At 55.2% G+C, this 23587-nt stretch overlaps 1 protein-coding gene across 1 annotated transcript; it reads left to right on the top strand.

Moving 5' to 3' along the window:
• The first annotated feature begins 509 nt into the window (after window positions 1–509).
• LOC131477914 (adhesion G protein-coupled receptor E1-like) lies at window positions 510–21266 on the top strand. Its single transcript, XM_058659769.1, has 21 exons — window positions 510–658; window positions 3004–3066; window positions 6747–6896; window positions 7480–7635; window positions 7732–7851; window positions 8082–8228; window positions 9246–9512; window positions 10468–10640; window positions 10796–11260; window positions 12158–12241; window positions 13085–13271; window positions 14047–14166; window positions 14297–14487; window positions 15163–15333; window positions 16187–16381; window positions 17341–17576; window positions 18290–18356; window positions 19127–19218; window positions 20044–20212; window positions 20344–20448; window positions 21243–21266. The coding sequence occupies exons 1-21, from the start codon at window positions 625–627 to the stop codon at window positions 21246–21248; spliced, it is 3198 nt and encodes a 1065-aa protein (XP_058515752.1). The 5' UTR covers window positions 510–624; the 3' UTR covers window positions 21249–21266.
• The last annotated feature ends 2321 nt before the right edge of the window (window positions 21267–23587 follow it).

Here is a 23587-nt window from a genome sequence, read left to right as displayed (position 1 = left end):
TCTCCAAGTGGCTGCAATGGCCAGAGCTGAGCTGATCCGAAGCCAGGAGCCAGGAGCTTCTTTCAGGGTGCAGGGTCCCAAGGCTTTGGGCCGTCCTCCACTGCTTTCCCAGGCCACAGGCAGGGAGCTGGATGGGAAATGGAGCAGCCGGGATTAGGACCAGTGCCTATATGGGATGGCAGCACTGCAGGTGGAGGTTTAGTCTACTAAACCACCACACTATCAGCCACCTCACTTTGCTTTTTTAATATGTATGTTGGGGAGTTGAGGTGGGGGTTTCCCTACCTGAGGAAGCTTGTATGATGGCCAGTCTAACAGGTCAGTCTAACAGGAGCTTGGGTCTTCTGCAACAAGGAGTGGCAGCTCATGTATCAGGGGACATGGAGTGTGGGAGATGGACATGGGGGAGGGGGAGAAGAGGAGAGGGAAGGAGCTTGGGAGGAGAGAAGAAAGCCCGGCCCATGTTTGAGGTTAGAGGGAAGAGTTGGGGCTGGCCATTTGCCCTCCTCCGGGGTCAGCGACTGAGGGCGCGGTGACACGCTGTGTGTGGGGCGTTGAGTAACGTTGCCTTCCTGGTAGATAGCTTGCACGGAGGGTTCCCCTTGCAGGCAGAACCCCGGCACCATGCGAGAGTTTAGCCTACTGCTCCTCTTCTGGGGTGAGTGGGAGCTGGACAGGGGGCAGGGTGGGTGGAGAGACCACAGGCAGGGCAGCCGGGGGTTATCCCTGGGGCCTGGGCACTGTGGACACCTGCACTGGCGTGTGTGTGTGTGTGTGTGTGTGTGTGTGTGTTGGGGGGCTTTGGCCAACTCCTGCCACACTGGCAGGTGTCAGCCCAGACACGGGGTTTGAGAACACCCGCTCCATGTTGGATGTCGCTCTGGCTGCTGAGGTCATGGTGGGGAGCTGGGCAAGCTCACAGGGGATGGTCCCTGTGCCCGTGAGCCTGAGGTGTGTGATGGAGGCAGACGGGTAGGATGCTCGGCTCAATGGGCTTGGACCCAAGGTTGGAAGCCAAGTAGTCTGTGTTTCCGTAGCGTTAAGGGAAGGGGCTGCTGCCCTTGACAGCGGTGCCCCACGTCAGAGTGTTTGCTTGCTGCTTTGGGCTCTGGCTGCTCTGCTTCCAATCCAGCTCCCTGCTAAGGTGCCTGGGAGAGTGGGGGAGGATGGTCCAAGTACTTGGGGGCCCTGTTGTCTGCCTGGGAGACCTGGATGGAGCTCCAGGCTTGGCGCTGGCTCAGCCGTGGCTGCGTGACCATTTCAGGAGTGAACCAGCAAGTGCAAGTTTCTCTCTCTCTCACTTCCATTTCCATCTCTTCCATCCTTGCCTTCTTGTTCCCTCCCTTCCTCCCCACCACCCCTTCCTCTCTGTTCCTCTCTCTCCCCTCCCATAGCGGCAGCTGTCGTGGCGACTGGGGTTGGGTGGAGGGGGAAGTTGGGGAGATACTCTTTGGGTTGGTCACATTTCTGCTCAAAGTTGAGCCATGAGATAGCGCCTTCCTGTCTGGGTTCTTGTCTCCCTGTGTCTCTGTGTCCCCCTGGGCCCTGTGTCATTGGTCACTGGAGTGGGGTTCCTGGGTTTGGATCTTGGTTCTTATGACGGCAAGCAGAGCAGAGCCCAGAGATTACAAATGGGTTCCAAAGCTGCTCAGCTGGTCACCGGTGAAGCCGAACTGACGTGTAGAGGAAGAGAGAGTTCAGTTTCTCACCCACTGGCTCGCTTCTCCAAATTGCCAACATGGTCAGGGCTGGTCCAGGCTGAAGCCAGGGACCCAGAACTCTATCTGGGTCTCCCACATGGGCGCAGAGTCCCAAGCACCTGGGCCAGCCTCCTGTACTTTCCCGGGTGCCTGAACAGGGAGCTGGATGGGAAGTGGGACAGCCAGGACTTGAACCGGTGCTTCGGTATGGGATGGTAGTGACCTGCTGTGTCACTGCTTTGGGTGTTGGCACAGATTTCAGTCATGTCACCCCTCATCCTGTGTGATGCTCATGAGCAGAGAGGAGGATGGTGTGAGTGCTGGTGACGAGGGTGTGATGTTGGTGATGGCGGCGGTGGTGGCAGTGAGGGTGTGAGCGTGGTGGTGATCAAGGAGGTGATGATGGTGGTAATGATGATGATGGTGATGAAGATGATAATGCTGATGAAGATGGTGGTGATGCTGGGGGGGAGGGCAGCAGGGCTACACAGCCTTAAAGTACTAAAGAATGGATCCCCTCACTTCTGGTGGACATTTGGCCTGTGGGTTGGCGCCTGTTTTCTGCATCGGTGTGTCCCGACTCCAACTTCCCGCTAGTGTAGACAGTGGGAGGCAGCAGGTGACGGTTCAAGACGCTGGCTGTCTGCCACCCACGTGGGAGCCCCAGAGGGGGTCCCCTGCTCCCAACTTCTGCCTGCCCTGCTCCCACCTGTTGCAGGCATTTGGGGGAGTCAGTTAGTGGCTTGGTGCTTGCTTGCTTGCTCTGTCTCTCAAATAAATAAATGCAAATGAAAAGCCCTACTTGGTTGTAAAATTTAAATACCACAATGCAGTGTTAATATAATACACTGTAACATGAATATTCATGTGGGTCTGATCTGTAAGGGGAATATCAGACATCTCCTGGGAACTCCTGTTAAGAGAAGCACCATCCCTCCGACAATGCAGCTTTTATATTTAAGACAATTACGCTTGCATTAAGATAAAAAGATCTGTTTGAAAATCAGAGTTCAAGGAGAGAGTGCTCACTCCCCAAATGCCTGCAGCAGCCAGAGCTGGGTCCAGCTCAAGCCAGGAGCTCATAACTCCATCCGGGTTGCCTACGTGAGCGGAAGGGACCCAGGGACCTGAGCCATCCTCCGCTGCTTTCTCGGGCACACAAGCAAGAAGATGGACAGGAAGTGGAGCAGCCGGGACTCGAACCGGCGCCCTTATGGAATATCAGCATCCCAGGCAGCGATTTCGCTTGCTGTGCTATAACACTGGTCTCTGTGACATTCCTGCTCCTTTTCTGTCTCCCCAGGGTGCTGTGGCATCTGCAGAGGGGTGTCACCCAGTCCACTTGGGGCAGACCCCACCTCGACGGGTAAGTAGGCTGGGTAAGGACCCACAGGTTGGGAGCTGGGCAGGGAAGGGTTCAGGGCACCTCCTGACTGCCATGATAATCCCCTTTGCTCTCTGTTTGGTATGATGGAGCCACTCCCTTCTGGAGCTCCAATCCTCACTTGTTCATTTGTGACTCTCAAACACCTTTTCCCTTCCGAGTCTGATTGGTAGAGTTCTTGTTGTGTGTCTCTCGGTTCTCCAAACACCAAGAAATCCCTTCTCAGGCTGGGTCAGGGGCACCGAAGGGCCAACCGCGCCAGCATCTTTCCCACAGCCCTGCCATGGTTGGAACACTGGCCTCATAATTCCCACTTAGGACTTGCTTTTTGAGATGATATTGGAATTGGATCATGAATTGCAGGAGCCCAGGCACTCGGGCCATCCTTTACTGCTCTCCCAGGCACATTAGCAAGGAGCCGGGTTGGAAGCGGAGCAGCCGGGACTCAAACTGGAGCCTGTGAAAGATGCTGACGTTATGGGTGGAGGCTCAATAGACTGGCTCACCACCCCAGCCCCACATGTAAAAAATTCTAATTGATAAAAATAATAAGTCTGGGAGATGCTGGATTTAAGAATGAGGTTGATTATTCCACATAATCGGCTTCTATCCAAACCTATTGTACCCCCCCCAATAAATATGCAAGGTTATTTGAGGTCAGAAACCTTGTGTAATAATTTTAAAAATATATTTATTTGAAATGCAGAGTGACAGAATCTTCCATCCACTGATTCCACCCCCCCAAATGTTTGCAATTATTATAGCTGAACTGGCCTCAAGTTGGGCACCGGGAGCTCCAGCCGGGTCTCCCACGTGGGTGGCAGGGACCCAAGTACTTGGGCCACCACCTGCTGCCTCCCAGGGTGTGCGTGTGCCGGGAGCTGGACTGGAACCTGGGACTGAATTCTGGGCGTTCCTGAAGCATGCCGGTGTCCCACGCGGTAGCTAACCCCACCTGGTGGCCATGCTGGCCACACCCACGCTGGCCAGGCCTGGGTGTAGTGTTATTGGCCACCTGGCAGGGGGGCTCAGCCGCAATTGGAAGACAAGGCTGTCCATCACAGTACAGGGAGTGGGCATTTGACCCTGGGTGGGTGTGCTGTGACCTTGCACCTGCAGTGCTGACGTTGGGCGCCAGGATTGAACATGAAGGAAGGAACGGCCAGGGGCTCCATCCGGGTCTCCCACGTGAGCAGCACCTGGCCCAGCCTCTGTTTTTCCCATATGCATTAGAGGGGGAGCTAGATGAGAAGCAAGGGAAGCTGGGACTCGAACCAGCACCTACATGGGCTACTGACACTGCAGAAGGTGGCTTAGCCCATTGTGCCACAGCACTAGCTCCAAGAAATTTACCACTGCTTTGGCCTTGACCTCACAGAAGTTGGGTTGTACTAACAAAAAGAGAAAGTTTTTTTAAAAAATCACACAACCATGGAATTGCGGCTTCTTGGGGCGGGGGGAATGTCTAATGGTGGCAAAGTGGGGTGTCTGGAGGCATGGGGTTGGGATGTTGGTCTGGTCTGGGTTGGGGTGGGTGGATCTGCGTTGGGAGACACTGAACTTGAGGAAGAAGGGGGTGGCATGCAAGGGGTGGGGGCAGAAAAGGGGCAGGTCTAGCACAGAGAGGAAGCTGGCCGAGGCAGGGCGCATGCATGGGTGTGTGTGAGTGTGTGTGTGTGTATACTGGGGGTAGGGGGTGGGATTGACAGGCCCAAGGGTGGGCGGATGGTGTGTCGTTTCCGGAAGGAGGTCTGCAATTTCCCACCCCCACCCTTCCAGTGCCTCTGCCGGGGACGTCTTCCTGCATTCTTGTGCGTTTATGGCGTTCTTGTGGCCTTCCTTGCCTCAGACCCTGTGTGAGCGGCTGGCAGTGGGCCTGGCCCCACCCCAGCCACTGCGATCATTTAAGGAGTGAATCAGCCGGTGGAAGCTTGCTCTCTGTCTCTTCTTTCGCCTTTGGAATGATAAATGAAGACACACGCAGTGTTGCCTTCATCATTGCCACTGCGGGGGTATGACCGTCTCCTTCTTCTAGTAGACAAGCAAGGCTGCTTCCTCCCCGCCTCCCACCATCCCTGGCGCCAGCAGGAGGGTGCTCCAACACGCACACCCTTGCTTTGCTCCAACCACCCTCCCCCGCTGCCCAAGGCTCCCAGCTCTCTCTGAGCTAACAAGTCTTATCACACTCTGGAAGATTCTGTATGTGTCACCTCCTTGCCTCACTTCCTCCCCTCCCTGGCGATCTGCGAAGTCTCCCCCCAGGGCCCTAGCACTTCCTTTCCCCTTGACTCCAGATAACCCGAGTCGCTTCTGGCGCCCGTGCTCTTGGCTGTGCCTCCTCCTCTTTGCTTGAACTGTCTGTTTGGGTCTAGAACTGCATTCTCTGTTACTCTGTTGGTCTTCCTCAGACCCTTCTGCTTCTGCCCTTGAGCCTGGCAAGGCAGAGTGACCCATTCCTCCCACATGTTCTAGTTGAGCATCTATGATGTGCCAGTGTCTGTAAACACACACACACACACACACACACACACACACCTGCTTCCGGATCGTCTCGGCCATTGGAGAGGCGGGCTGGGAACAACCAATGACGGGAGTTGAAATTGCTTGGAAATTCATTCCTTTGCCAGTCAGAGCCTCCTTGATGCTTGGGGTACACTGGATTTGGTTTTGGAGAAGACTTCAAGTCAGAGAGAGAGAGAGCTCCTTCATCTATTGGTTCTCTTCCCCCCAGATGGCCACCGTGGCCAGAACTGGGCCAGGCTGAAGCCAGGAGCTTCACCCATTTTCTCACTTGTGGGTGGCCAAGGTTCCAACACCGGGGCCATCTTCTGCTGCTTTTCCTTGGCTGTTAGCACGGAGCTGGCTAGAATGGGAGCAACCGGGGCTCGAACTATCACTGTCCTGCCTCCACCTCTGTGGGCGACGGCTGACGGTCATGTCCCACACATCCCTTTCTTCTGCCTGTCTCCTGGTCTTGTGTGTGGCTGACAGAGAGCCCTGTGGCTGCGTGGGTCACACCTGGACAAGCTAGTCTATTTTTTTTTTTTAATATTTTTATTGGAAAGGTAGAGTAACGGAGAGAAAGAGAGACAGAAAGATCTTCTGTCCGCTGCTTCACTCCCCAAGTGGCCGCAACAGCCAGAGCTGAGCCAATCTGAATCCAGGAGCCAAGAAGCTCTTCTGGGTCTCCCACATGCATACAGGGTCGCAAGGACTTGGGCCGTCCTTCACTGATTTTCCAGCCTGCAAGCAGGGAGCTGGAGGAGAAGTGGAGCATCCGGGATGCAAACTGACGTTTCTGTGGGATGCCGGCGCTGCAATCAAAAGCTTAGCTTAACTGCATTGTGATGCCAGCCACCATGACCGTTCTCTTAGCACATAATAATTCTTGGCTCATAGACATATCACTCCAACCCATTCTCCATGTGCCCGTCATCTGTCGGGATCACCCAGCAACGTTGGATTCCAGGCTCAGTGCTGCGTTGTCTTACCTTACACCTGCCTGATTTCCAAAACCGACGGCATTGCAGGTCCCAGGGGTTAAGCCATCAGCCTGTCTTCTTGGCCACCTGCGTGCGGGGTGTCACCTCTGAGTTCCCGCTCGCTCAGCCTCGCTCTCCCTCCAGATCTTACTCACTCTCGCCCTCCCCTCTGTCTCGCAGGTATTGGTGGGTGTGTGGACTCCACCATGTGCCCAGATCATGCCATCTGCCACAACATGACCTCTGGCCGTTACTACTGTGAATGCAAGCAGGGCTATCAGCCCAGCAACAGACAAAACCGCTTTGTAGAGCTGGGAGTGACGTGCCAAGGTGAGTGTGTGGGCGTTCGGACCCCCTCCAGCACTGGGTGGGAGATGGGGAGGTGGTGGGCGGTGAGGACCCCCAGGCGTCGAAGCCTCTCCTGTGTTCCCCACTCCCATCTTCCCTCCTCTCTCTCCCCTTCTCTCTCCTTCTCGTCCCCTCTTCCTCCCTCCCTCTCCTGCTCTCTCTCCTCTCCCCTCCTCACCCCGCTTTGCTTCTCTTCATCTCTCCCCCTCTCCACTCCCATCTCCCCATCTCCGTCTTACCCGCTCCCTCTCTCTCCATGAAAACTCCCTGTTTGCCTATCAAATGTCATGGCCGCTGGGCTTCCTCACGGTGTGGTGGCTGAGTCTTGAGAACGGGCGGGTGTCTCAGGAGAACGAGGCAGAAGTGCGTGGTGCTGTTGCCACATACTCGGGTTCCAAGGGAGGGACAGATATCACCACCCAGTGTCACACGGCACGGAGAGCACGCTGCTGGATGGGAGAGGAGGTTACCGACGTCTCTGGACGGTGCAGTCTGTGACTGGGAAGGGACGGGGGCAAGGGGGGAGCTCGCTCTCTCTTCTCTGTCTGCCCTTCTCTCCATGAAGATGTCAACGAGTGCTCCCAAAACCCCACACCCTGTGGGCCTCACTCCGAGTGCAGAAACATGCGGGGAAGGTACAGGTGCAGCTGTCTGCCTGGCTTCTCCTCACCCACTGGCAATAACTGGGTTCCAGGCAACTCAGGCAATTTCAGCTGCACAGGTACTATTGGCTCACAGGCAGGCGGGGTTCTGGGGCTCCGCTGGGTCTGCACGCTCGGCACGGTCACCCTCCTTGCTCTTCTCTGGACCTGTCCAGACATCAACGAATGCCACAGCAATGGAACCTGCCCCAGGGATTCCGACTGCGTCAATTCTGCAGGAAGCTACACTTGTCGTTGTCACAACGGGTTTGTCTTTCACAACTCAGCCTGTCAAGGTAGGAATGGGGGCGGGGCAGCTCTCTACACACCACCTAATTAAACACCAGCTCCGTGTGAGTGCCAGAGCTGTAGATGCTAAGGAGGAGCTCTCTCAACCCGTGATCGTCACGTTTTGCCATTGATCGGCTGTCTCCATTGATGGGAATGTCTTACCATCTCGCCTGGTTGCAAGGGAGGCTGGGCGCTGGACCTTAACCAGGGCTGTTTTTGTGTTTCTCTCTCTTAGACATAGATGAATGCAAGAAAACCCAAACCTGCCCTGAGCACGCCATCTGCCACAACACAGTCGGAAGCTACCATTGTGTTTGCAAGGATGGATTCGACTCCACAAGTGGCGAAGTCCTTTTCAAGGGACGGAGAGAATTGTGCGAAGGTGGGTGTAGCTGTCTAGGGTTGGGGGTTGGGGAGACTCAAGTCCAGGACTATTATCAGAGAGAGAGAAGTGGGGAGGTTGGGATAAGCCTCAAACTTTCTGGACTGAGAGTCATTTATGTATCAGTGCATTCTTCCGTGAGAAGAGCGGCTACCCTGTCCAAGCATCACGTCGAGTGCTAGGGGTAGGGAAGCAGCAAACACTTACCCCAGGTGTTGGGGCTTTGACATGGGAATTTATGGGGAGCAGGGTGGGGGGGTGCAGTGAAGACCATGCCACCCAGGGCATTGCCAGAGCCAGACTTGGCATGGAGAACGTCCCAGCTCCCGACCCCTCCCATCTGCAGCTGTGTGTTGCTATGGTGATGGGTGATCTTGGGAAACGAGTAGAGGTGCATCCTAGAGAGACGGCATCATCTAAGCACATGGAAGGAACAGCGGTGGAGAATCTGGACCCTATAGTGTGAAAGGGTTAGAAAGCCAGGGCGAGGAGCTGGCATAATGGCTCAACTGGCTCATCTTCTACCTGGAGGTGCTGGCATTCCACAGAGGGGCCAGTAAAAGGCCCAGATGTTTCACTTCCCATTCAGCTCCCTGCTTGTGGCCCGGGAAAGCAGTAAAGGGTGGCTCAAAACCTTGAGATCCTGTACCTATGTGGGAGACCCAGAGGAGGTACCAGGCTCCCGGCTTTGGGTCGGCTTGGCTGAGGGCCATTGAGGCCTTTGGGGAGGGGAGTGAACCAGCAGATGGAAGATCTTTCTCTGTAATTCTAAAGTCAAGGGCAAGGTCGGCAAGCTCCATTAGGGCCGGATTCCCAAGGTCTCATCCAGCTAGCGAAGGGGTCAGGGTTTTTGGCGAGTGGTGAATTTCTGAGGCTTGTGAGTGCGTGTCTCTGCACAGCTGTTCCCTGAATGACGACTGTGTGTTCTAGAAGGGAAGGCTGGAGCCGGGGGTTGGGCGGCGACCACATGAGCTGCTGGCGCTTTGGCCCTGATGGGGACCCCCTTTTTCTCCTTAGACATAGACGAGTGCTCCAAAAACCGTACCATCTGCGGTGCTAACTCGGTGTGCGGTAACACAGTGGGAGGATACAACTGTTCCTGCATGCCTGGCTTCCGCCCTACCGGCGTCTGGACCCCCCAGGACTTCAAGGCTTTGAAATGTACAGGTAATGGTGTCTCCGTGGGTATCAAACAGAAACACGGAACGGGGCTGCCCGTTCTTGCTTGTAGGGTTTATAGGGCTTGGTCACACGGGCCCTGGGTTAAACGAGATGTCATTCAGGGCTCCAGGATGGTCTTGTTGGCGTGACCAGCAGTTGGAGCTGGTCACCAGTTGGGGGTTCTTGTGACCATCTCTGGTTCCCTTCTGGCTTCCAAGGGAAAGATTTGGCCCTTGGTCTCTAAGGAGAGAAGTTGCCAAGCGGCGCTCGGGACTGGGTGGCTCTCTGTCCCCCGTGGTGGTCCGGACTTCCATCCCATGCTCTTGGTAATTGTCACAGGGCTAGCTTGGCTTGCAAAGGGGCTGCACCCCCCAATCGTCATCCCCCACTAGGAGGAATTAGAAGGTTGGCCTGAGATGAACTGTGTATCCACCATACTGCAGGAGGGCATTTTGCGTTGTTCAATTCCTAAGGAAAATTGCGCTTCTTAACAACAACAACATCTCATTCACTCGTTACTTGTTCATTTGGGATCTTTAAGTTTAATTTTCTAAAGGAGATTTATTTATTTTACTTGAAAGTCAAGTTAGAGAGAAAGAGAAAAGAATATTCCATCCACTGATTCACTCCCCAAGTGGCCACAACAACCAAAGCTGAGCTGATCTGAAGCCAGAAGCCAGGAGCTTCTTCCAGGTCTCCCACACAGGTGCAAGGTCCCAAGGTTTTGGGCCGTCCTCCACTGCTTCCCCAGGCCACAGGCAGAGCTGGATGGGAAGTGGAGCAGCTGGGACTCAAACTGGTGCCCGTATGGGATCCCGGCACTGCAGGTGGAGGATTAGTGGGACCAGAGTGCTGGCCTCGTGTTTAGTGTATTTTTAACCATTCTTTTTGAATGTGTTCCTTCTGCCCCTTCCAAGGAGCTTATTGTAAGGTAGCACCCTGAGCGCCGCCCACAGTAGCCGGCCCACATGTCTGATGGAATCTGTAAACCAGGGCCGTGCCGGGGAGCATGCAAGCACACCCCCAGGCTGGCCTGTTTCTTCATGCCCCGCCTGCCCCTTTCTCCGATGCCTTGCAGACGCGGATGAATGCCTGCTGGACCCAAACCCCTGTAGCCCCAACTCCATCTGCACCAACACCCTGGGCTCCTACAGCTGCACTTGTGCCCCCGGCTTCTGGCCGGAAAGTGCCCAGGGACACGGCAACAGCAGGTGTAAAAGTAACTATAGCCCCGGCTGGGTGTCGGCCAAGGCCCCCCGCGGGTCCAGCTCTGGGTGCCAAATGTTTGTTTGACCCAGCTTGAGTCTCCTGCTCTCTAGTCATGTATACGTTTCTCTTCTTTTTGGTTTTTTTTTTGGGGGGGGGTTATTTTTTTCTTTTGTTGTTTCTTTTCTTCTCAGTGTTAGATTTTTCTCATCTCATTGGCAAGACTATCGGTTTGTCGAGCAGCCAGGACTTGGCTATTTTGCTTGCCAACATGTTTTATGCAGAACTGGTCTAGTAGTGATGGATTCTACCCATACACATATTTAAAAAGCCAGGAGCCGGGGGCTCCATCTGGTCTCCCATGTGGGTATCAGGGGCCCAAGCGCTTGGACCATCCTCTGTTGCTTTCCCAGGCGCACGAGCAGGGAGTTAGCTGCGAAGTAGAGCAGTTGGGATTTGAACCTACGTCGCTGTGGGATTCTGGTGCCGCAGGCGGTGGCTTAGCATGCTGTGACCTCGCCAGTGTCTTGCCGAGGTGCAAGTGTGGTGTGACGGCTTCTGTCTTTTCTCCAGAGGCTCCCTTCAAGTGCAGGAGTGACGTGGACTCTCTCGGCAAGTGGGAGCAGCAATGCCACACAGCAGCAGCAGCCAGGGACCCACAAGATGTAAGTATGCCTGAGACTTCCCCAGAAACCACAGGTCAGCTTCCACCCCATTCCCCACGGGTTGTTTTTTTTTTAAGGATTTATTCATTTTCATTGCAAAGAGAGAGAGAGAGACGGAGAGGAGGAGAGACAGAGAGGAAGATCCTCCGTCCAGTGATTCACTCTCCAAGTGGCTGAGCTGATCTGAAGCCAGGAGCCAGGAGCCTCTTCTGGGTCTCCCACACGGGTGCAGGGTCCCAAGGCTTTGGGCCGTCCTCCACTGCTTTCCCAGGCCACAGGCAGGGAGCTGGGTGGGAAGTAGGGGCAGCAAAACAATAAAAAGTGGAACAGCTAAGATTTGAACCAGTGCCCTTATGGGATTCTGGCCCCAGAGTAAACATTTTTTATTGTTGTTCCTGAAGAAACTTGCCTTTTGAAAAGCAGAGTGGTAAAGAAATGCGTATAGATTATCCATCCATTGCTTTACTCCCCAAAGGCCTGCTTCAGTCAGGGCTGGGTGGGGCATGTCCAGGACCCTCAACTCCAGCGTGGTCTCCCATTGGCAGGTGGCAGGGACCCACGTGCTCGGGGCGTCTCCACTCCCCGCTGGGGTGTGCAGGAGCAGGGATCTGCGATTCGAGCCAGGCACTCCGAAACAGAATGCAAGAGGCCCTAGATACCCCCTCCTAAAGTCACCTTGTAATTTTGTCTATCCAAGACTGGAAGTACCCTTGTGTGCTGTATCATAGATGCCTGCTTTGTACTTGGTCCATTTACAACCACGAACTGTGATGCTCTGAGAAGCCAGGACTACCCCGGCTGGGGGAATGGGGGTCCCCATTGGTATGGGACACACTGGTGGAGTGTGGGGATGGGTAGGCGGATCCATGCTGACACATCGTCTCCCCCGGAATACAGGCCGCTTACTGCAGGCTCATGAACTCCGCCTTGGGTGTGCTGGACAACACCTGTAAGAACGAAACCACCGCAGCGACTCTGAAGGTAGCAGTGGCATCGGCTGCCTTCCTTCCGGCGTATCAGCCTTGAGCGTCTGGGCTGCCTGGAGTGCAGGGTCCTGTGGGGTTAGCAGGCTGTGAGTTACCGTGTCACGTGCTGTGGGCGTAGGACTGACGGTGTGCACCCCCACAGAAGATGGATGGGATGGAGACTATACAAGGATCTCGTGGGGTTTTTTTATGTAAAAATAAGCTCAACTTTTTTTGAAAAAGTTTTGAGTTGGAGAGAAAGAGACAGAGCTCTTCCATCTGCTGGTTCACTCCTTACACGGCTGTAGCAGCCAGGACATGGCTAAGCTAAATCAGGAACCTGGAATTCCAGCCGGGTCTTCCACATGGATGCAGGGACCCAAGCACTTGAGTCATTCTCTGTTACTTCCCCAATCTCGTAAGCAGAAGAGCTGGATCAGAAGTGGAGCAGTTGGGACTCGAACAAGTGCCCCGTATGGGACGCTGGCTTGGCAGATGGTGGCATAGCCCATTGCGCCACCACACCAGTTCCAAACCATAGGTTCCTGCGCTCTCTGCAAATGATCCTAAGATGAACCCCACCGGCGGAGGGCGGGGGGAGCTTCCTTGAACGCTTTAGGTGTGCTTCTGGGAGGACTGATTCCTGGCGGGGAGAAATGTCTGGGTCTGAGGGTACATATGTGCAAATTACACTCTCGCAGGTGCTCACCTGCTGCTGCCTGCCAGCAGGGACGTGAGCATTCCCAGTGGAGCAGGACAGAAAGACTGAAATGGGAGGGGACCCCTCTATCTCTCTTGGGGCCTCTACTGCCAGAGAGAGAGAGAGGGAGAGAGAGAGAAGAGCTGTGTTTCCTTGCAGACGGCAGTGAACAACCTCACCTCTGTGCTTGAGCAGACATCCAAGAGGTCCAGCAACTTCACCAGGGAGGAGGCATCCACCCTGGCCACGGCCTTACTGGAAAGCACAAAGAGCAGCGTCCTGGCGGCCCTCCTACTGCCCTCCGCCGCTGGGAACCACAGCCAGACCATTCGCACACCGGGCTTGGGTGAGTAGGATCTGCCGGGCACGGCTGGCTCATGCCTGGGTGAGGATTGCTTTACCAATGTTTAAAAAATACAAAGACAAAAGAGCCTGCGTGTGTGTGTGTGTGTGTGTGTGAGAGAGAGAGAGAGATGATGGTGTGGTTTCTGTCCATGTTAATCTAATCGCATCACTCCTTGCAGGCTTGTCTGGGAGACAGACGGTGAGAGAGACACAAGCTGGATAGAGATATTTTGCGGGGGCGGGTGGTGGGCAGGTGCAGGAGCGAGGCAGGGCCGAAGGCAGGAGCAGAAAGACTTCGTCCAGATCTCCCAGGTAGATGACCAGAGACCCGACGACTTGGGCCGCCATCTTCTGCCTACAGCTGGCAGGCTGATGAGGGACGTGGTGGCCCCACCAGTGGCGTCTTCATGGCTGGGCCAGACGAGGTCTCTGCATTTGAGACCCCTCCAATATCTCTTTTTTTGGCGGGCGGGGGGTCTCCATAAAACACATCCTAGGAGAGCATGTCCCAGTGTGAGCCGGCAATACCAGACCTCTTAGTGGTCCATGAGAGGACCCTGAACTTCTTCCGGAAGCACAAACGACCCCCCCAACCCACAGCCAACATCCTTCTCCAACTTGACTTTTGTCAGACAGCCAGTGGAAATGGATCCTGTCGCCAGAGCTGTGTCAGGGACGAGAAACGAGAAGCAGAGGCCGAGTGGCTGCTGAAGGCAGCGTGGCCAGGCTGCCTGGCACCTGCTGGGTCCATGCCCTGAACACTCTTGTATTTGCAGATCTGGAGAGCCAAGTTGTCGCGGGAGGATGCCAGGAAGAGGATGTGCTATTCAACCTGGAAGCCAAAGGAGATGCTATGAGAATCAGCTGTTCCACCATCGAGGAGTCGGGGTCCACGGGTGAGGATGGCACCCCTCCGGGGGAGGGGGAAGAGGGGGGCGGGCTGTCCATCACAGCTGGTGGTGCATGCCCGCGCGAGGTGGTTGGCAATCTAGCCCCACTTCTTCTTCTTGCGTGGGGGTCCTCCAGGCAGAGCTGGCGTGGCTTTCGTTTCTTTCGTGGGTCTGGAATCTCTCGTGGATGAACGCTTCTTCCGAGACCTCTGGGACCTCTCTGTGGACAGACTGAAGATGAACTCCCGGGTTGTGAGCGGCATCCTGACCGGGAAGAAGAAAAACGGCTTTCAGAAAGATGTACTCTACTGGCTGGAAAACATCCAGGTCTTGCAAGGGACGGTCTCTATGGAAACCCTTTGTCTCCCTGTCGCCCCCGTGCGCCCCCTCTTCTCCCAGTGGCTTGAACTGTCTGCGTTTGGGGCCAATTGGAAGCTCTGTTGCCTGCTTGTACACTAGATTGCCTGGGTAGTAAAACTAGACAGATCATATCCTGGCTTGGGACATCGCCCAAGGTACAGACCATTTCTGTTGTTATGGTAACCCCCGGGGACTGACAGGGTCCCGTCCCTAGAGGAAGGAACTCTCCCATGTCTTTTAGTTTTCTTTTGTGATGGATTGATTGATTTAGAAGGCAGAGTTGCGTAGAGAGGGAGAGGTAGAATCTTCCGTCTACTGGTTCACCCCCTCAGTGGCTGCCCCGGGCAGAGCTGAACTCACCTGAAGCCAGGAGCATCTTCTAGGTCTCTCATGCTGCTTCTTGGGGGTGTGCACCTGCAGGGAGCTGGGGCTTGGTCCCAGCCAGGCGTTATGATCCAGGTGGTTTTGACCCTTGGGCTGGATGCCTGCCCTTGAGGTGGGTTGCAGTGAGTCCATTCGAGGCGAAGCTGCAGGGGAACCAGGCTTCCGGATTTTTCCAGCGAAAGAAGTTGAAGAGGCTTGTGTGCATTTTGTGGGACAACGGACGCTACTTACTCAGAGTTAATTTTTTTTTTCTTTTAGCCAAAGCAAAAGCATGAGACCCCCGTCTGTGTTTCCTGGCACACCGATGAGGAGGGTGGAAGATGGACTCGCTCTGGCTGTTCTATCCTGAATGACTCCGAGACGTACACCGTCTGTCGCTGCAGACACATCACCAACTTGGCGGTCATCATGGCCCCTCGGGAGGTCACGGTCAGTGCTGGTGATGCTATCTCTTGAGTCCCAGGTTAAACAAGGAGCAGAGGGTGCGGGTCCTTGGGGGACATCACCGTCTGGTTGGACTCCAGACTGAGAAAGGTTGATTCCAAGAAGCTGCGGGCACTTATTAACAATCACAAGCTGCCTTTGTCATGCACCTGCTGTGTGCTGGACTAGTTTGTTAGGTGTGTTTGAAAAAAGTTAGAGGTGAGCATAGAAGTGTCTTCCATTGACTGCTTCGGTCCTCAGACGCTTTACAACGGTTTGGGCTTGGGCAGGAACTCTATCCGGCTCTTCTCCATGTGGGTAGCAGGGACTCAAGCCCTTGGGTCCTAAGGTGTGCATGAGCAGGTCACTGACCGGGAAGTGGAGAAGTCAGGACTTGAACCGGCACACTCCTGTGGGATGCCGGCGCAGCAGATGGTGGCTTGGCCCCTAATGCCACACTGCTGCCTCCCCACATGAAATGGGGTGGGGGGGAGACTGAGAGCGGGTCATGAAGATAATGATGGATAGAGGTGAGAGTTGAACCTAGGGCAGTCTGACTCCAAAGTTTGACTTCCACCAACCCACATGGTCAAGGAAGCGTCTGAGCTGTAAGGATTCCGAGCTGGGTCAGAACGATGAGACGGACGTGGTCTGTTATGTTAGAGAGGGAATGCGCTGTTAGGACAGCCTCTGCCTGTCCCAGCCAGCCAGCGCTCACACATCCCTGGCGGATAGGTAGCTCCCCGTGAGAGGTACGCTTGGCTTAGAACTGCAGGAGCAAGAGACCAAGCTAGACAGCACCGACAGACCTCATCCCTCTGCTCCTAGCTGGCTGCGTCTCCCGTTTCTGTCCCGGCAGGTGGACTTTACCTTGTACATCATCAGCCACGTGGGCATCATCCTGTCCTTGCTGTGCCTCGCCCTCGCCGTCCTCACCTTCTTGCTCTGCCGCTCCATCCGCAACCACAACACCTACATGCACGCACACCTGTGCGCGTGCCTCTTCTTGGCCAAGCTGCTCTTCCTCATCGGCTTCGACAAGACTAACCCCCAGGTCTGTGTCACCCTCCCCGGTACTGGGTCCTGCCATCTCTCTGTGGCCTTCTGTGGCCCCTTGTGCCTGCTCTGTCTCCATCCCATGGCCGTGGGGGCTTGGCTGCTCTCCAGCTGCTCCCCTGGAGAGGTGACAGGTGTCAGGGGGATGTCACTTCTGCAGGTGCCTTGGGGGTTGCAGGAGTCCTCCACTTTCCTCACTCCCACAGCCGGGGTGTGTGTGTGTGTGTGTGCGCGTGGGAGAGTGCTTCCTCCCTGGCTCTTCTCTGGCCACCGAAAACATCCCCTGTGAGGATGGGGCGGGGGAGTACAGGGAACCACAGCCGGAGTTGTACTGGGCATCTTTGTGGGGCAGAGGCCAGTACAAACTATCATGGAAGTGGGCAATGCTATGGGGGAGATGCGGCTCCATTGTCCCCATTCTGCTCCGGGAGCGGGAGCCCGTGGTGGTGGTTGTCATGGGTGAGGCTGTGGGGTGCCAGGAGAGCTCTGTGGGACCCTCACACGAAGTCAGCTGGTGTGACGGTCACTCTTGGTCAAGGGGCCGTCTGTATTCAGCTGCCTGGTCCCTTGCCTCTCAGACTTGTTCTGATCAGGGCCGACTTGATCCCTAAAACCTCAGCCCGAAAATAGTTCCAGGGCTTAGGGACTTTGCGACTACTCAGCTCCGCTGCGGTGATGCGACAGCAGCCACAGAGACTAGATTAAGTGGGGAGATGGCTGTGTACTAATAAAACTTTATTGGAAAAAACATGTCACCAGAGAGTGTACCAATAACACGTCACAGACAACATAGCTCACCAGCGAGTGGATGTGTTTTGCTGATCCCAGCGGCCACCCCGCTGGGGGGAATGGCACCGGCTTCTGGCTTGGTCCACTCCGTCCCTGTTTGTTGCCCCGTCCACCCCTGCCTCCTGGCGGGGGTGGGGGACCCTGATCTCCTTGTCGCTCCCCTATCAGCTGGGCTGTGCGCTCATTGCTGGCGTTCTGCACTTCCTCTTCCTCGCCTGCTTCTCCTGGATGCTGTTGGAGGCCATCACGCTCTTCCTGACGGTCAGGAACCTGCAAGTGGTGAATTACTTCGGCACCCGCCACGTTAGGATGCTGCCCCTGTGTGCCTTCGGCTACGGGGTCCCAGGGCTGGTGGTGGCTATCTCCGCCTGTGTGAAGCCGAGCGGCTATGGGACTGAGCATAGGTGAGTGCCATCCCTGTAGAGTAACACGGGCAGGAGAGGCAGAAAGAGATCTTCCATTCACTGCTTCACCCTTCAAATAACTGTAGTAGCCAGGATTGGGCCAGGTCGAAGCCAGGAGCTCCAGCTGGGTCTCCCACGTGGACGCAGCATCTCCCATACGAGCGCTGCTTCCCCAGCCCATAAGCAAGGAGCTGGATGGCAAGTGGAGCAGCTGGGATTCGAACTGACTCCCCTAGCGGATGCTGGTGTCACAAGAAAAGATGCGATGATGTCAGCTCTGATTTTAAAAACGCAACGTGCAGGTTTGACCCAGTGGGTCGGAGACTGGTTAACACACCTTCTCTGGGAATTTGGGAGAGTAAGACATGGTAGGTGAGATGGGATGGGAGAGGAAAAGAAGGAGAAAGAGGAGGAGCAGGAGGAAGAGTATATGTGTTGAAAAATGCAGTGGGCTTTGCTGGAGAGATGGGGGATGAGGCTGGGATAGCTTAGCTTGCGGTAGCCGGGGAAGTGTCCCCAAAGAAGTGATGGTTGAGTCGAGGCAGGGCTCCCCAAGGAGAGTTAAAACTGAGAGCCAGGGGTTGAGAATAAACTAGAGTCCCAGCCCGAGGCCAGCAGCGTCTCAAGGCTGTTTGCCCAGGAAGGTACCCGTGCAGCAGGAGTCGCTGTGGGGTCGGGACTTGATCCTAACGGCTGGCGCTTTCTCTCCACAGCTGTTGGCTGGAGAAGGAGTCAGGGTTTGTATGGAGTTTCCTGGGCCCGGTGTGCACCATCATAGTGGTGAGTGAGCAGGTGGATTTGCGAATGAGTGTTCTGGAGTTAGAAGCAGGAGACCCTAGGGTCAGAGAGGGTTGATGAGAGACAGTGTGGAAGCTGTGTTCCACTGGAAATTCTCCCCCTACACTTTTTTTTTCTTAACATCTGAAAAGCCTAGCAGAGAGCTGGCTCGGAAATAGAGCAGCCAGGTCTTGAACTGGTGGTCATGTGGGACCTCAGGCCTTGTTGTTGCTCAACACCAACCCTTTGTCATCTTGTTAAAAAGCTCTGTCTATCTATCTATCTATCCATCCACCCATCCACCTATCCATTCACCCACCCACCCACCCACCCATCCATCCATCCATCCATCCACGTATCCATCCATCCATCCATCCATCCATCCATCCACCTACCCATCCATCCATCCATCCATCCACCTATCCATCCATCCATCCATCCATCCATCCATCCATCCATCCATCTATTCATCCATCCATCCATCCATCCACCTGAAAGGGAGAATGACAGAGAAGGGAGGCGGAGGAGCTTGCCGGGAGACCTTGGGACAGGGAAGCCATGGGTGGCCCTGTGTGGGAGCTGGACAGCCTGCAGGTGTGTCTTGGCCCTCTGCCGGGTTGGCCGCAGGGATAACAGTCAAGGAAGCTGTCTGTGATGGGCCGTGTCCCGCTCACCCAGGGCTGCTTGCTGCAGGGGGTTGGATGCAGGTCAGGATTCCCTTGGGATGGCCAGTTCATCCAGCTCCCCTCAACTCGTTCTGTGTGGCTTTGTAGGTCAACTCCATCCTGCTGACCTGGACGCTGTGTATCCTGCGGCAGAAGCTTGGCAGTGTCAACACTGAAGTCTCCACACTCAGGGACACCAGGTGTGGCTCCCGCTTCTCGCCTCCCCACCTTGTTCTGCAGTAATGCTTCTCATGTGGGCTTTACTGGCATGTCTAACGTGTCCCTGAGACTTAACATGAGAGGCTGTCTAGCCTGTAATCACTACACACAGGAATCGGGGTGCAGTGCCACCACCCCAAGTAAGTGCTGATTCGAGTCCTGGCTGCTCCATTGCCCAGCTGGAAGAAACTCCTGGCTTTGGATCAGCTCAGTTCTGGCTATTGTGAACATTTGAGGGTGAAACAGTGGATCAGTGAACGAACTAACACTGCCTTTGAAAATGACTAGATCTTAAAAAATGAACTGCCCACAATCCACATGGCTGTGTATGTGTATTGTACAGCTTGATTGAGAGACAGAGAGAACCCGCTTGATGAATCACTTCCCAAATGACCACACTAGCTGGAACTAGATCAGGCCAAATGTAGGAGCTGGGAACTGCATCTGGGTCTCCCACGTGGGTGCAGGGACTCGAGCGCTCAGACCATCAGTTGCTGTCTGCCACTCTGTGTGAGCAGCAAGCTGCAGCCAGGCCTTGACCCCCAGTGCTCCAGCGTGGCATCTAGACGTGTCAACTGGTGTCTCCGTGGCTGGGCCCAAAGCCCCTTCACTTTGGGTAGCTTTTACATGCCTACCTGACTGGGTTTGCTTGTATGTGGGCTCGGAGGTTCCATTCTATGGCCCCCACAGTGGCACCTGCCATTACATGGCGGTTTCCTCTGTCCCTGGATGCATGCCCCCCAACCCCTCCAGGCACCTGTGGGAGCCTGACTCTCTGTGATTCCTCCCCCACCATCCCAAAACAGGCTGCTCACCTTCAAGGCTTTCGCCCAGCTCTTCATCTTGGGCTGTTCCTGGGTGCTGGGCCTTTTCCAGATTGGATCTGCAGCACTTGTCATGGCTTACCTGTTCACCATCATCAACAGCTTCCAGGGCGTCTTCATCTTCCTCATCCACTGCCTACTCAACCGCCAGGTGAGTGGGTACCCGCCCTGCCCCCACCTCCACCTCCCGATGCCGCCTTCCTCCGCTGCCCTCTCTGCCCCTGGGTGAGCTGTGGCTTCTGGATCCATGCTTTCTGCCTGGGCTTCCGTCTCCACCCCCAGGTTCGAGAACAGTACCGGCGATGGTTCTACAGGCAGTCCGTGACCGTGTCCCAGTCCCAGACCACAGGCATGGTTCTGACGTCCACCCTCTCCTCTTCCAAAACGGTGAGGGACTGTGCCTTGGCTGCTGCCAACCGCCCTCAGCTGGTTGAATAAAGCGGGGGGTGGTGGTGGCATATCAGCTTAACTTGCATCCCACATCAGAGCATTGGCTCGTGTCCCAGCTGCCCTGCTTCCCATCCAGCTCCCTGCTCATGCGTCTGGGAAAGCAGCCCTAGTGCTTGGGCCCTTGATACCCACATGGGAGACCCAGATGGAGCTCCTGGGCTCTTGCCCTAGCCCATTAATGAACATTTGAGGAGTAACTTCTCCCCTCCCTCTCCCTCTCTCTCTCCACCCTCTCCTTTTGTTACTTGAGCTTTTAAATAAATTTAAAAATGAGTTGAGGTGCAGGAGACAGACGGCCTGGGTTTAAATCCACAGCCCTGCCCCTAACTGAGAGTACGACTGAGAAACAGGTAACATATAGACAGGATGGTATCCCGTTCCACCGCAATGCCTGCGTCGGATGCCCGCGTGCCCAGGGTTCAAGTCCCAGCTCTGGCTCCCGACTCTATTTTCTGTACAGTGAAATACTAGGATGTTCCTAGCAGAGCACGCTCGATGGCTGTCGCTTTACTGAGCAGCCCTCCGTCATGTGACCACTCGTGGGAGCAAAGGCATCTGGGAAGTCATGCTTTTGGCCTGTTCGTGTCTAGAGAGAGAGGAGTTGCTCTGGCGAAGGCTTGGGAATGGCTGTGGGGTTTGTCCACGGGTCTGTGGCGTTGACCATGTCTTCAGAGCAGCCACACACATATGGTCATCTTACAGACCTCTGTCTCTTTTTTTCTTTTTCTCAGAGTTGAAATCCTCTCCTGCTTTTCAACACGCCATGGGGCACCCTTGGCCAATGGGCCGGACCTCCTGGGACCTGAGAGCCCACCGCTGCTACCTGGAAGACCCTGTGGCTTGGGGCCTGGGTTGGGCCGGGCTGCTCTTGTGGGGCCGCCCTTCTCCCCTACTTGGGTTCTGAGACTTGGGGTTTTACAAACGTGGCACTCGCAGGCAACACCCAGCATTTACAGCCGCCATTTCGGCTTTCTTCTCTGCGAATGTGGGGGGCGTGGCCTGCCCTGCTTGCACCTGTTCCTACCTGCTCCCTCACCCTCATCACCTGTGGTCTACCCACTGTCTCACTGAGCCAGGCTGATGCACTTTCTGCTTCCATCCTGCCCAGCTGGCTGGGAGCCACCCACCACCCCCTCCTGTGTTAGCTTCTTTAGGATTCACTCTGCCCACAAAGATATGGCCGTCCACCCTGAACCCCTGGAGAGCTTTAGGCCAGAGGAAGGAGGTGGACGCTGATCAAGCAGATACCAGCGCCTGCTGGGACCCTCCCCGTCCTGCCCAGGGAGTGGGTGCATGGAAGAAGAGTACCAGGACCCATTTGCCGGAGGGCTAGACCGGAAGAAAGATCTGTCTCAAAACTAGTCCTGCCCAACTGACATCTGGAGAGATGCGGTGATCTGAAAACCACTGTTCTAGAACCTTTTTCCATCGGTCGGTCGAGCGGCCAACAAACCCTGTCCCAAAGCCAGAAAAAGGGAAGCATCTCTTCCTCTTGGAGTTTTTGCATCGTCCACTTGCCCTTGAACGTGAACACTTGTGTGTGTGTGTGTGTGTCTTTGAGCAACGCTTGGTACAGCCAGCTCTTGGCTAGAAATATTGTATGAGCGGGCAGTCATGAGCAGGTGCCGCTGGCTTTGGCTTAGTTCCCAAGCACTTGGGGTGGGAGGCCTGCTGTGTTCCTGCTGCTTTTGTGTCTGGTCCTGAAGCTGTGAGCCCCACGAGCCTGGAATTTCCACTTTGTATTTGTTTTCCCCCGAATAAATAAGTAGAATGAGTGAATGGTTGATCTTGTCTTTGAAGATGAGGAGGCAGGCTCGGAGAGGTGGGGAGTCCGAGGTGTCTGGACTGTTTGCCTCACTGTTGCTGTAGGCTTGAATCCCAGGGTTGGGTGTCCAGAACAAGATGAGGTATCCACTTGGACGATGCAGTTAGTTCAGGAGCAGCAGGTACCTGGTACTTGGATAACAAGGTCAAGTTCGCTAGCTGGAGGCGCCATCATGGTCTGTTCTGGGGGCGGAGGTTGGGGGAGGTTGCTCAAGGCTTGGCTTGTCCAGTGCCCAGAGGGGATGGGGGGATGTCACAGCCAGTTGTGTGTGTATGGGGGTGTTGCTGATGGTTTTGGTGGCCCCCCTCTACCCCACATCCCCTCTCCATCCCTTTCCAACCCCCTCCTTCTCCAGGTTTGGATCTGAGGGTGCTTGAGGTGGCCAGCCGAGCGTGGGTCAGTGGGACTCAACCTCAGGCTACCCCGTGGGGGTGTTGGCCTTCTTGCCAGGTGTATGGTCGGCTTTGCCCACACTTGCTCCCTTTCCCAGCCCCGTGAGAAAAGGTCTGAATTCGCCTGCAGGGAGGGGCCGAGGGGGGGACACGTGGTCACGACACCCTGGTTCCGGCCTTTCATTGCAGTCATGGGTTGCTGGAGCCAACCCAGCCCACCTCAAGCCCGTGGCTGGGGGCGCTGAGGTCTGAAGGCCTCTCAGGGTGCAGATAAGGTCGTTTTTTATGGATCTGGCTGTGGCCTCACGGGGGTTTTGGTGGTGGTGGGAGCTGGGAGTTGGGTTTTGGTATGACGGTGAGCGACCGCGTAAGAGCGGTGGACACTTTTTGCACTCTTACTTGTGTCCACTAGAGGGCGAAAAGAGACTGTGAGAACAACAAGATTTCTCCAATCTCCTCGATGTGAAATCCTTCCACTCTCCTTACAGATGTGTTACATGCGCAGGGATCTAATTTATTTCCCCAAATGCCCACAGCCGCCTGGGTGGGGCCAGGCTGAAGCCGGGAACTCCATTTTGGGAGTCTCCCATGTGATTGTAGGGAGCCCACTCCTCAATTTAACCCTTTAACTTGAATAATTTGGGGTGCCCACTTACTCAAAGTTATTGACCACCTGCAATGGGCTGCCTTGCCCAGAATCCTAAAATACTTGAAAAAGTTTTGAACATTGCATAAATAAAGGTTTCAGGGCATTGAAAGCCTCCTTGTCCAGAGCCCTGGCTTTCATAAGAGTGAACTCAATGACATTTTTAAAATGTTCCTCTGGGAAAAACAAACTTGCGACGTTATTTCAACCTTG

The sequence above is a fragment of the Ochotona princeps genome, unplaced genomic scaffold (assembly GCF_030435755.1).
Source record: "Ochotona princeps isolate mOchPri1 unplaced genomic scaffold, mOchPri1.hap1 HAP1_SCAFFOLD_170, whole genome shotgun sequence".
Taxonomy (NCBI): Eukaryota; Metazoa; Chordata; class Mammalia; order Lagomorpha; family Ochotonidae; genus Ochotona; species Ochotona princeps.
The sequence above is the reverse complement of the archived record's forward strand: the minus strand, read 5'-3'. Positions and strand labels throughout refer to the sequence as shown.

Bases quoted from the DNA above. Each gene is read 5' to 3' on its own strand.
- LOC131477914 (XM_058659769.1), top strand. From the start codon at position 625: ATGCGAGAGTTTAGCCTACTGCTCCTCTTCTGGG. The intron at 10,641-10,795 runs GCCCCCCGCGGG...TCTCAGTGTTAG, and splicing joins CCGGCTGGGTGTCGGCCAAG to ATTTTTCTCATCTCATTGGC. The intron at 14,167-14,296 runs GTGAGGATGGCA...GGGGTCCTCCAG, and splicing joins CGAGGAGTCGGGGTCCACGG to GCAGAGCTGGCGTGGCTTTC.